The sequence below is a fragment of the Leuresthes tenuis genome, unplaced genomic scaffold (assembly GCF_036924035.1).
Source record: "Leuresthes tenuis unplaced genomic scaffold, fLeuTen1.0.hap1 SCAF_6, whole genome shotgun sequence".
In the NCBI taxonomy this organism is placed as follows: Eukaryota; Metazoa; Chordata; class Actinopteri; order Atheriniformes; family Atherinopsidae; genus Leuresthes; species Leuresthes tenuis.
The window spans coordinates 20,876,348-20,890,016 of record NW_027325360.1 but is presented as its reverse complement, the minus strand read 5'-3'; the positions used below and the strand labels follow the sequence as shown (position 1 = coordinate 20,890,016).

The 13,669-nt window shown below is 40.5% G+C and overlaps 1 protein-coding gene across 1 annotated transcript; it reads right to left on the bottom strand.

Moving 5' to 3' along the window:
• Positions 1-4,848: 4,848 nt before the first annotated feature.
• Positions 4,849-12,276, bottom strand: arrdc3a (arrestin domain containing 3a). The gene is made up of 8 exons (XM_072388145.1): positions 11,726-12,276; positions 9,973-10,054; positions 9,717-9,864; positions 9,442-9,544; positions 9,000-9,256; positions 8,241-8,397; positions 7,993-8,135; positions 4,849-7,898 (listed from the first exon to the last, which is right to left on the bottom strand). The coding sequence occupies exons 1-8, from the start codon at positions 12,003-12,005 to the stop codon at positions 7,830-7,832; spliced, it is 1,239 nt and encodes a 412-aa protein (XP_072244246.1). The 5' UTR covers positions 12,006-12,276; the 3' UTR covers positions 4,849-7,829.
• Positions 12,277-13,669: the final 1,393 nt, after the last annotated feature.

Genomic DNA, 13,669 nt, shown 5'->3' with positions numbered 1-13,669 from the left:
AGAGAGAAACAGCAAGGAAGGAATCTGTCCAAAAGCAATCAGTCAAACATGAACTCTGGGTGACTCTTTCCTATTGTGGTCTGGCTCTGACAGCATTTTCAATATATTCAAAGCATAATACTGCTGGCTGGAATAAAGTTATAAGCTGATGAGCATGGCTGACATTTTGCCCATAGCTATGGTCTTTCAAATCCTCTGCAGCCTACATAACAGAAATCAAGATGATGTTGCTCTGCAGCATGTGCTAAGCTCCTTGTTCTTGTACCAGCCCGTGGACTCAGTTATGAGGGACTCATATGTGCATTCATAGATTAAGCTGACCTAATTTAGCTGATACAATATATCTTTGCCCAACTGAAGTACACCTAATTATAACTTCAGCGTGTTGACCTTTCAGACATCCACTTTTAACAACTTTTATTTTGGCTGTGGGAGCAAAATGAGGTGCAAACGTTGCAGGACTTCTCCCAGCTGTAGTAACAGCAAGGTCTTGAACTTCTGCAGCTGCGTCAGAGTTGCAAACATGCCAGTGGAGTTTAATGTGTGTTTGATTGTGTGCGTGTGTTTCTGTGTGTGCGCGTGAAGGATGGTTGGAGGTGGAATGCTCACCATGCTAAGACTGTGGTATGGCAGAGATGGGAGTCTTGGCATGAGAACATAGCACACTATCACTCTAGCTATCATGTTCCTGTCCACACTAAACATGCAGGTTCACAACAACCCACACCACTCCTCTGAGGACATTTAAGGATTTTCAATTAGCGCCATCATCAGAAATTACACGTATTGCTTGTGTCAAGGCTGTTCAGCTAAAGGGATAGCTCATTTTCTTTAAAAAAATGTCCATTTATCTACATATATTTTCAGTCAAGTTAAAGAAAATTTTGACTTTATTAGTGAGACTCTGGTGACTTGAAGCTGAGATCAGAAGAGGAATCTGACATCTGTCTTTCACTGAGGGACAAACTTAGAGTCAAGCAGCCTAAACACTGACAAGTGACATATACTGTTTATGTGCAGCAGCTGCTATTGACATACATGAACTCTCATTTAATATATTTTTTGACCACAACAGCGTGTGCACGTGTATCGATGGAGACATCCATCCGTTCAGTATGTTCTCTCTCTCTGCTCAAGCAAGACTCCAGCAAGGTAAACAGACAAACAGCGAGGTCCTGCTTTGCATCATGGTAACTTTGTCTCTTTTTCAGCTGTCCAGTGTGACAAACGCAGTGCAGGGAAACAACTTGTTCCTGGCAGGGTTTAACAAATCTACTGTTCAGCTTTTGTTGCTCTAAAAGAAGCAGCCTCGTCACGCACGTGAGCTTCGAACTGGACTGACCCGGCAGCCAAGACAGATCCTGAGGAAAACCCTTTCATCTGTGATCAAGGACAAGCAATGCAGTGGGACATTGGAATGGATCAGAAATTTTAAGCTTTCATAAATGACCACAACACATGTCTCAAATCTGGCTGTAATAGCTGGGAAATTACAAACATTTCTATATTTATGCGAAACGGCTTGAAGTTACATTTAATGTGTTTATGTAAGGGAAATTATAAATTTACACATAATGACGATAGCCAGTAGAGTTGTTCAGAAAAGTATCCTTGTTACGTTGATTTATTTCTCCTTTTTTTATTTATGGATGGAGCTTGCTGTATGCTGTGCTGATTACAAAACCCCATAAAGCACACATGATGTTTGTGTCATTGGTCAACATGTAACAAATGGTTTTGTTTTAACTAGAATACATGTGTGTTAATGATAACTGAACTTTGGCTTTGTTCATTTATCAACTGCAAAGGCCAGGTAGACTCTGTGAGGTGTCAGGAAGTATGGTCTAGATTACATATAGCATGACCGCACAACAGACATACGTGTTAGTAAGCACTTGCGGTATTTTTTTCAAGCAATATTAACTGTTTCAACATGTTCTATAGGAGTTGTGTTTGTCAAAAGAATTGCAGGATCGACCAGGTCCTCAACATCCATATCACAGAATGGTTTAACTAAACTACAAACGCATATGCTGTACAATGAAGGAAGTTTCCCGCCAAAATATTTGAGATATTCAGCCCGTTTAGCTGTTCAAAGTCTATTAACGTAAGAGGATCAACTACTAACGAAATAGTTTGTCAATCTGAAAAATTGTGAAGATTCACGGCAGTCATGTGGCTTATTGAGGTAATCCAAGATGTTACACTTTGTGGTTTTGTTAAATCTGAGTATAAAACACATTTCAATTTGTTATCATTTTCAAAATGTTGTTAACCATTAAGATTAAAATGACAATTGCCTCCTTCTGAAACATGAATTCATATGGATTCAATATTTTTTGTATGGGAAATTGAATGCCACTGCCCCAGTATATAGGTTTTTTTCATTTCAGACAGTGGGACTGTGCCAAAGTGAAGCTAATTATTATATTTGTATGATAACTGATACAACAACTTTATCTTGGTCCATACCAAGAATTCACATTCAACAGTGAATATATTATAACCTCATTTCAGTGTCTACAAAATTAAATGATATTGGCTTCAGTGAAACTACATAGTTATCTGCCCTTAGATAACATTTTCAAGCCTGTAGTGGTATTGGTTGTGCCACTAGAATGCATGAGTTCAAATCATTGTGTGCTTTGTGGTTCACGGATGTTTGTGTATGTATTTCTATTATGTCACAGTGATGATGTGGCACTGGAAGGCAAAGCATTCGGGGGGCTCTGTCCATGCCTCTCTATCCATACTGAACATGCCTGGTCACACCAAGCTGCTGAGAACCTCTGGATCACTGGGTCCTGGGTGGTGGGATTAGCTGGTGAGAGGAAACAGCTGAGGCCTGTGTAGCGTCAGCATTTGCGAATCAACACACTCACCGCTCACACATGTTGCTACAATCTATGCTCCCACTTCAATAATCCCCACCTCCCCTTCTGTTTCAATCTACAGGGGTCAGAAACCCACAAAGGCCTATGCCCACAAAAGTGAAAAGGGGCCAGGGGATTGAGAATAGGACTGAAGTGCTTGGTCAAAGCTGACAGGGCTGCTGAGTCATCACTGAAGCTGTCTCATAATGATAATGTGTAAAAATGTGCTTAAAGTTGAGGAGCTTTCACTTCGAATTGAACAGCTTTAGTAAAAGATTCAGAGGCGGTTGTAATTTCTTCAGTTAAAATTTTCTACAGGTTTATGTGACATGTGACATTTCACTATCAAAAACGTAGAAATCCCAAAAGCTCAGGTATGCAATATTTTTCAGAGATGCTCTCTGTATTGTCTTTTCCAGCTCTTTCTATGGGATGCAGTATAGTACGGTACAACATGGTCATTCACATCCACCGTGATTGAATTTGCTGAACTCACTTGGGTAAACGTGCTCATCGTTTCCCAACAACAAAAAAAAAAAAATCTATTTGTATAAAACGAGCCTTACGTAATGTGTAAGTCGATGCACTACGAGTGAAATTGATTGACTGCTCAGAAAACAGACTGTTGGACATCATAATTGGGTCATGTGTTACCAGAGAGAGAGAATACCTATTTACAGCAAAGACAGCTGCAACTTACACAAGTTAATGATTTTCTTAAGCCTGACACAATCAAGGATTTTAAAGACACCTAATATTGTCAGTCTTTTCAAAATGTTAAGCGTGGCTTATACTGTGACAGTAACATAACATACACTCACTCACAAAATAATGGTACAAAGGCAAGGCCCATTAGTGCAAACACTAAACACAAAGCATGTTTAAACAAAGTATTTATTTGAAGCTTGAACATTGTATGCTAAGATCACAAAAAATATAAAGAAGTCGGGTACCTCATATAAAACTTATGTGAATGCCTGTGGATGTGAAGTCCTTTATTGAGTCATTCAACAAGAGCCAATTAATCATTGGTTATGTGATACAAGGCTGTGGATCGGACATGAACTCATATTAGGTTTCATTAGGTTTCCCAGAGAACAGTTGGAGAATTTGTCATGATTCTTTTAAAAGTGCGCAGGAACAAATTATTTTTCTTTTTTTTTTTAACATTACATCATAGATTAAAGTTCTTTGCCATTTTTAAAGTACAATAACATTTCAACAGTTTGCCTGATACTTCGTAAAAAAACTGTTATTTGAAACAAAAAAACACAAAAAGAAAAGGTGTGGAACATTTGCTCCATGAGAAGACCCAAATGTGTCTGAAATACAGTCAGAAGCTTCAGAGCAGATTATTTGGCAATCTGAATTACAGACATGAAGCCGTTGTGATTAATTGGTAGTAAGTAGTTTTTTGGCAAACATGAAACTTCTTTCCCCGCCTCAGCTCTGAGTCATTCTCTCACTTAAACTCTGGAAAGTTCAATCTGTCTAGACCAACAAAGACATGTACAATGCCATGAAGTGCAAACCCTTACAGAAGCATCACACAGCCAGCTTGACCCTTACTGTTGTGTACCTGTCTGGTACGTCAGATGCTGTTTCTTAAACAACCTCTAGGGGCAGTGTTGGACTAACTTTCTATCTGTGTCCAGCACTTAGCTACCTGCTATCTGTGTACTTCTAAAACTCTTACAGTCCACTTCAACTATTTTTCATAATCTCATAGTTAAAATGTAGAACTGGATTGTGATTAATCCTCATTTTAACTCTGTTAGAAAGACAGTGGAAAGTGTGTTTTGTTTTGCTTGTGTAAGATTTGCCAACCAGTGTGTGTGATAGCGGAAAGTTAACTGAGTACACCAATTCTATGACATATAATCCCATACATGATGAATGCTTATGCAGGATATATGGTGCAGTTCTCTAATTATGTTCAGTAATGTACAAAAAATAAATCCACAACACAATCCTCTATCATTTAGAACAAAATGTTTATTCAAATCAAAAGGAAGAACTAGACAAACGTTAAATCATTCAGAACATAGTATATTCATAGAATATCTATACATCGTCATGATTAACAGACAAAACAATAAGATAAAAACATACAAATGAAGAATGAAGAAAATTCAGTGAGTAATATTGCACTTTGTTTCTAAAATGTTTCAGATCCCATCACCCAGGTTCTTTATCTCTGAACATTTCAGTTCCTGCCTTTATTATTAGGTCAGGAGTTTAGCTTAGTTTTGACACTGGACTACTCTAAGGCCCAAGCAAGTGGACTATGGATATGACCAACCTGAAACAAATATGTAAGCTTATTCGTCATAACATAGCTTGATTCAGTTTCCCTAAGATACAATCCAAACAAAGAACTGCAAACAGCTATAACATTAGTTTACCACCAAGGAATTGTTTTGTCTACTACCCCATGTTACTTAAATATCTCAGAGGTCGGAGGGTGCTGATCAACAGCTGCTATCCCCAGACCTGAGGGGGAATCGGGGAAGTCAGAGACTAACTCAAAAGGTTGCTAAAGTGCAAACCGTATGAATGCCCAAAAATAAAACGGAAAACAAAAATAATATTCAACCCTCATCAGTTTCATAAAAACAGCACAATGTCTTAGCAAAACAACACTTGCTTTAAAGGACTTTTTTTTTTTCTTCCCTTTTTGTCCTTTTGAATGAACACAGAAAAGGTCAAAAACACACAGGTGTCGACGAACATAACAAAATGCAAATACGAGTTAGCATAGGTGCTAAACAAAACAACAACAACAAAGAAACAAGATCAGGTCTTTTCTGCGTCAAGGCCACTATGTTAAGATCACTTTATTTATCTGCAGTTTGTCGATTACTGTCAGAAGCCGTCTAATTTAGTTGCCAGCAGGATCTTGATAAGAGCGTGCGCACAAACTTTTGTTAGCTACGTTTCAAATGTAAACTTGAAAAAATTACTAATATTAAAAAGACTGAATAACGTATTAAAGTCCTACACAACACTGCTTTACTGCAAAACCATTTATCGCGTTAGTACCCAGTCATTTTACTCCAGACCTTCACCGTTGAATGCTATATTCTCTGTTTTCTTATTTTAAAAAAAAAAAAAAAGGGCTGCTTTTTGTCTTTTCCTGACCGTGTCAAACCTCTGTTGTAGGTGGTCATTTGTGTTGAATGAGTTTGAAAACCAATGTATTACTCATTGCAACCTACTACTACTGCTTGTTCTGACCAGCCTGAACAGAGGTTTTCCAGTGTCTCCAGCATTTTGTTTGTGCTGGGTTTGAAGCAACGTCATCCCACTTTCTCAATTTCTTTCTTTTTTAAAAAAAAAAAAAAAAATATTTTCTTCCTTTTTTAAATGAGTAGCATTCTGGTTTCACTGGTCTGGTAAAAACAAACAAACAAAAAAAACCTGTTTGTTGGTTGGATGCAGTAGGCGAGTGTAGCGGGACAAAAAGGGAATGTGATTCATACCAGAAAGCTGCCTTGCTTCTCTGTAGGTCTGTTCTCTCATTTTGGTAGTTGAAAAAAGAAAAGAAAAAGAAAGGAATAATCATTCCTAACAGTGCAACTTTAAAAAAAAATTCTCTCTCTCTCTTTTTTTTGTCTTTTTCCAACCGCTTGGTAAGTGAGAAAACCACCTGAGACGATGCTTTTTGGGCAGTTATGCAAGCCTGGCTTGCCCTGAGATAAGGAGTAGAGGGGCTGCAGGCGATTAGGGCGAGTCCCTCCACAATGCATCACTCTGTGTCTCTCACTTACTCACTCACACACACACACACACACACTTTTCCTGTCAGCTGCTATTTGAGTGGCAAAATGCAGGACTGCAGCCCTCCTAGTCCAAATCTGGAGCAACCTTAAAAACAGCTAAAAGCTATTCAGTGACTGAAAATAAATACAAGAACAGAATAACAAAGCAACACTACACAAGAGGAAGGAGGCCACACTTAAATCTAAACTTAGGAGGTAACACCAAGAACTTCCACACTGAGATAATGTTCTGCAGTGGTGGTAATACTCCAGACTAGTTGTTTAGTCACTGTGTGATGAGAAAAAAAAAAAAGAAAAAAAAGTTTTAACAGCTTAAACAAATTCAGTGCATTTTTTCTTACTTTTCAGTCTTTTGTTTTTCATGAATCAAATCCTGTTCTCAGCGTTGCTCAAAGTTGCGCAGGTGATAGTCTCAAAGGTTAAGTCTGCTGTCTAATATTCTTAGTGTGGCGCCTTGCAAAGCTGAACCCAAACTATTAGTGAATCAAAAAAAAAAAAAAGAGAGAAAACATACTCTCATTAAACAGACTCATGCAACTTAAGTAAAGAATAAAATGTGCAAAACAAAATCCTAAATGAGGCTAAAGGACTGAGTCTTCGCTGTGCTGTTTACTGCTGCTGTTCAAAGCTGTCATTCATACAGACTATAGTGTTTAGGAGGTTGTTACTTTTCTCTCTCCCTTCATCTCACGTTTAAGGTGATTCTACCGAAGTCTGGACATGATTAGTCCCACCCTTTGTGTTAAGAGACATGTCCTTATGTGCCACGTGTAAGGAAAAAAAACAAGAGTGAAGAGGAGCTTGGCGGGCAGAGCCTTGATGGTTCTTCATCAAGACCATCAATGGAGTTCTCACCTCTAGTCTGAGTTTTCCCTATACAATGCGCTCATCTGCACACGACCCACCCATCCCCGGCCCCCCAGAACGCTGACACAGGAAGGAAGAGATACCCCGGACTAGGCTCCTGTTTCTCTCTCGGAGGGAAGGCAGGAACAGATTTGTCCAATCCAACTCAACAGTAGGCAAGTCTTTGATGGTTGGATTTTCTCGTTTTTCTCTCGACATCAACAGCATTACGTGAATGCTGTTATCGGAGAAAAATGTTCAAAGCTGAGCATTGCAAGCAGATTCTTTTAAGATCCCCAAGTCAGTCAGGGGAAATTCAGGGATGCGCTCAGCGGGATGGACAGGCATCAATTCTGCGCTCCTCTGTACGTCTGGCATGATCTGGGTTAGGATCAATCTAGAATGGGGAAGAAAAGAGCAAAAACATGTTATTCATGAACAGTAGACTTCTGTGATGGAAATACTAGTCAACTCCAAACCTGGGTGCTTACCTCAGAGTACAGCGGAGGCGGTTGGAAGCGGAACTCATGAATATAGGCAAACAGAGGTCCTTCCAACTCCTCTCTGACTGCTGGGACATCCAGACAGACCTGCCTCTGCTCCTCTGTCACAATTTCAGCATAGCTTGGAGGAGCTGGAAGTTAAGAAGAAACGTTTCAGCATTCTTAGGAATTTAATGCTGTACTGATTAGAAGAAGAAAAAAATACATTTCAGTCATAGCGATTAGATCCAAACTACCTTCAGGCCTCTCTGGGAGACCCATGCCCAACCAGCTCATGCTGCATTGGCTGCTGACGCTGGAGGTGCGGGATCCAAATGGGTGGAGAGGGATGGTTCCGATGACCAGAGGCAGGTTCAGGGATAGGTTTATTGCCCCAGGTATGTCCACATAAACCTGAGCACAGACAAGAGGACAAAACAACAGTTTAGAACTTGTGAGTAATTCAAAGGCATAATGAATATCAGTGAAGGTGCCATGACTGGACTAGTGAAAGGCTCTGGAGCTGCACATTTGATGTAAAATAAAACCACTTTACTTTTCAAATCCTTTAGGACAGACCTACTCTATGTGTTAGGCAATAGTTTGTCAGCATGTGGGTCAGTGTTACGAGGTCAGCTGCTTAAACAAGGTAGAGTCCTTGTCTGTCCACAGGTTAAAGAGGTTATTAGCACCCTCGGGGCAGGTGTTGCCACTGATATTTTGGGTTAATGCTCTTAGCAGCATGTGGAGATAACACCTGGTGAAATCCAAGGACCAGATTTGGCTATGTGAGCTTAGTCAAGCAGGTCTTTTACGAGTGGGGATATTGGCTTACCAGAAAATGCTGATTCTTTACAGATAATGGTGTTGGAAATTAGTGATAAGGTTATGGGATAGAGACGGCAATGACAGCACGAACCCTTAGTCTTTCTGTGCCAGTTATCTCTGGTCAAATACAGCATAGCAAACAAAAAGAAGAGGAACTTGAATAAACCGTTCACTGTAACACTACTCACCATGAGAGAGTACTCCACTCTGATAATACCGCAGTCCAGGATGGAAGGTGAAACGGGTGGGATCTTTAGCATCTTGCCACTCCAGGTTTCTGTTTTGCCTGAGGACAGAGACTCTCCCCGCAGGTTGGCTACCAGCTGCTTGACCTCCTTCATCTTCCCTTTGGCATAGAAGGTCTGAGTCTGGTAGATGGCTGCCTTTGGCACTACCATTCGGGATGAGCAGTTCTCAATCTCGGCAAAGATCTGGATAGACTCTCCTATACAAGTGAAAGACAAAGAAGAAGTTAAACAATCCATCTTTACAGTCATAAAAACACTGATCATAATTCTAAGGTGTGTGTAATGACTAATGAATGCAGCAATCTACAGAATGTGATACTTCAGTTGACTGCTCTGGTTAATATATTAATCAAAAGTTAATCAACTGTTCACATATTCTCACCTGGGGTGTATCCCTTCCTTTCAATTTTGGCACTTAGGGAAATAGGACCTGAGGTGCAGAACCAACAGCAAAGCGTCTTTTCTTTAGTGCCGGCCTGTGGTGACTGAAAAAGAAAAAAAAACAACAACATATGCATTCATGAATAGTTATCAAAATAATTTGTTTTATCCAAAGTTACCTAAAATTAAGAAAAAACTATATCAAGAGTCTCACTACAGTTTTGTTTTCAGTTGAACGAAAAGCTTATCCAAAACTCAGGGTTGAGAGGAGCTTACCAGCAATAATGGAGTGTTGATGTCAATGTGCTCAAAGACTGTAAATTCCTTCTTGGTCTTCATGGGCAGGAGCCATGGCCTGTGAAGCTCTGCCTTTACCCAGTAGCGCACACTGCCATGCTTCCCTTCGAAAGAGGTAGCGAGAGGTCTGGGGGAGAGCGAAATAAGAGGGTGTCGAGAAGAAAAGGGTTACGATAGCTGCCAAAGACAGACAGAAAGATTTCATCTTCAATCAAAATGTAGCACCAAGACTTACGTCTGTGGAAGCTCGAGGGTGAATTCATACTCATGTCTTCCTGAATGGATAGTGGTGAGTCCTTCCTCAGAGTTGTCATCGTCTGAAAAACAAGGACAGTATTCCAAACACATGTATACCATACCTGGACAAAATGCTCTACGAAGGCATCTGAAAGTCATACCAAAACAAAATAGAAAAATAAAAACAAATTAAAAAAAAAACACAGGGTGGGGGAGACAAAAGAGAATAAACGGATTTTACTATTAAATCTTTCTGAGATAAATTAATGTATTGAGAGACAGACAGCAGGGCAATATTTTGAGGATCTAAAGAAGTTGATTGTTTGTAGGTGCCAGAAACTGAGTGTGTGGGATTTTGCTTTTGTTCGAACAAAGAACTACATCCCAGTGATGCAAACAAAAAAACATGAGCTTTTAAGGGGCATGTAGACAGACAATAAAATACTTGTCAAAAAATATCTCGGTCTTAAAAAAAACAGAAAAGGAGAGAAAAAAAGGCGAGAAACAAATTCTGTATCATACATAATAAAAAATGATAATAAAAAAACCCACAATGAAACACTTCTCCGAATTTGCTCACAAATGACATAAACGTGTCAAATAAATAATCATTCACAACATAAAGAGCTTATTTTAGAAAGCTGGGTGGACAGACCGAGTGTACTGCTTCTGCCAGCTCAGCAATCCCTCCTCCGAGCGGCAGCAGTCGTGTGGTAAACAAGTGCGGAGCTGTCAGTCAAGCGGCAGACTCCAGCAGGAGGAGACCGGCCTAAACCGGTGTGAGCAGCTTCCTACAGCCGCGCAGGGCTCATTACGCATTCACTGTGCGACGCCGCAGTGACTACTACGAGACACGGCTGTGCGACGAGCGCTACTAGCCTGTCTCGACAGTCAAATACGATGTCAAGGAGTGCCACCTCGGCTTACCTCCTCTGAATATGGCCATTTGTCACTGCAGAGGACGTCTGCATCAACTGTATTGCTGTTGACAAGCCTCAACATGACATTGTGTTCTATCGGAGCATATAGTGTGCAGAGGGGGAATATCAAAGAGGCACGTGACGTATAAACGATGTTATTCTTCGTGCACCCACGTTTAGGCTGCAGATGCTTCAAACACCTCGTTTATTGCGGGTGTTTTCACAATTAAAAAGTTGCAGAACGCTCTGTCAGTCTGGAAGATTATGACGTCACTGGACACAACACGAGCACCTAAGCCAATCACACACGCGAGAAGGAGCGGCTCGGGCTTTATCCCCGCCCCTTCTCGGTCCAGTTTTCTGAACAGGATTGAACCGCTTTGAACAATAGGTGGAAACTTAAGAGAAGCTACAAAGAAAGGCCCTATTTGAGGCAGTTATGCGGTGAAATGTCCCAATAAAGCCGCACATTCGTCACCACAAGTCTCTGCTCTATCCATGTTTTAAAAAACTACATTATTCTCATTTTGAAGTTGAAGTAAGATAAACGATAGAGATGCCCAAGCAGCTGTCATTCATTCTGACACCATGATCACAAACAAGCAACGACGGGATGGAGATACGTTTTGACAGTGTATATATATGTATATAGGCTTCCCTTGAGACAAGCAACATTATGAAACTTTTTCCAACTTTTAAAAATGCATTTGTTCTTCTCGTTACCATCCCACGCAACAGCATTTGCTCAGCGAACCTGGTCCCCAACCCAGCGAGAAGAGCATCACAGTGTCTACAAAACCTAAGCTGGAAAATCGGATAAATCTGTCTTACCTCTCTCGTGTCCAATCAGAATATCTTTGTGATTTAGGTATTCCACTTCTTCTGTGTAGTTTTGCGTGTAGGCAGTGTTGGAGCCAGCATTTCTTGACTCAGTCCAACGAACTTTCGCAAAACCCTTCGCGTGGATTTTGAGAGACTTCACACGGATTTCTCCCGTCACTTCGATGACCACCCTCCCTGAGACGCAGTCCCCGCTTGAAAAGACGGGGACGTTGCTGTCATTGAGACAGTCGTAGCTTACTGTGAAGCTCTTTACCTTTCCTAGCACCATGGCGGAAGGAGACAGGCTACAGAGACCTTGAAAGCTAAAAAAGGGAGTCTAAGAAAAAATAATCTCATAGGAAGGAGAAAAAAAAGGATGCAGTTTTTAAGACACTGATCAGTATCTCTGCCCTGCAAAAAGCAGGAGGCACGATCAGTGGCTTCTGTGCGAGCAGTTCATTGAGCTGTGTAAAGGCTGAGTAACAGCAACGGATGCTGTTATCATCCACTTCTGTGCTCGACGGTCTCCAGTCACAGACGAGGAAACCCCCGTAGCTCAGCTCACTTTAAACGACAGGCTGGGTGAAAAACAACTTTAAGCGCATGCGCAGGGCTGCACTGCCCCCTCCTTCCGCCTTCTGGAACAAGGCAGGAGGGTAGCTCACAGTTAGATTACAAGTATGGTCAAACAGCTGAAACGTTACACACACGCGCGCACGCACTCACACAAAAGAAATGTTCACTGCAGTATTTTCTTGCGCGAGGCTTTATAACCAGTCTGTAATATTTAGACTACATCTGTATGGACAATGAGCACCATCCAAACTTAATTCTATGCATCCATGTGATATTTTCCATTTCTGCTGTAAGGGAACGCGCATCTCAATCTCTCTGATTTTATTTTTTTTTTTTTTACGAATACAAAATCAGGCATCACATCATAATCTTTTTATGGGCCAACAGCCCAACGCTGTTTCACACACACAGTGGTTTCATATATTTAGAATCACTGCAATGTCTGTGTACACCTAAAGCCATCAGAGCAGCATATGTGCATGTTGCCTGCATTACAGGCCCATGCAGAGTTGCCTGCTACAATGTGTACCTATGATTTAAGGATCGACAAACGTGCAAATGTATGAATCTTTCACAGATATTGCCTATTTACATAATAACAAACCATGCACACAAGGAAGGAATTTGTCCTCATTGTGTTGAGCACCCTGTTTACAGAAAAACAACTCTGCGGCTCAAAACGCCACCCTGTGGACATCAGTGTTTCTGATATGAGCTGCATTGTGTCACCTGTTGAACGTCACCATAACTTATTTTGATTTCTTTAAACGAGAAATCAACGATGTCTGATCGATATGTTTTGATATTTAATTCAGTTTTATTCATTGCAAGGCACACTCGGAAATGGTATTCTCAAGCCACCTTTTGTAAAGGTGCTGAGAAGAAATATTGATGATTGTAGATCCATAGTTAGAAGATCATCTGCAGTTATTAACGCTATTACAATTAGATGGCATTTCATACAACATCTAGAACTAATGTATGATGAGTCACATTTCTTTCTGTCTTATAGTTATGTTAACCGTTAACCATATTATTTGTCCAGATGCGGTGACAAATAATATGATGCAATATCATATTACTGTGTGTTAATCCTAGTACATCTTTAGCATACATATTAATTACTCATACTAATGTAACAGTAGTGATAATTGCTGTGCTGGCTCAGCAAAACAATGTGACTTCGAGTTGCTTCTGATGCATAGATAGATGCTGCCCTCTTGAGTGGTATCTTAGCTATTACATTAAACAAAACGTTTTATTCTATCGCTGCTATTTTCTTGTTCAGGGTAGCTGGGTAAGGCGATGTGTGTATAGCCATAGACGAGGTTTTCTCTTTTACTCGGGGATGACATTCCAGATCGTATCCCGACGGCT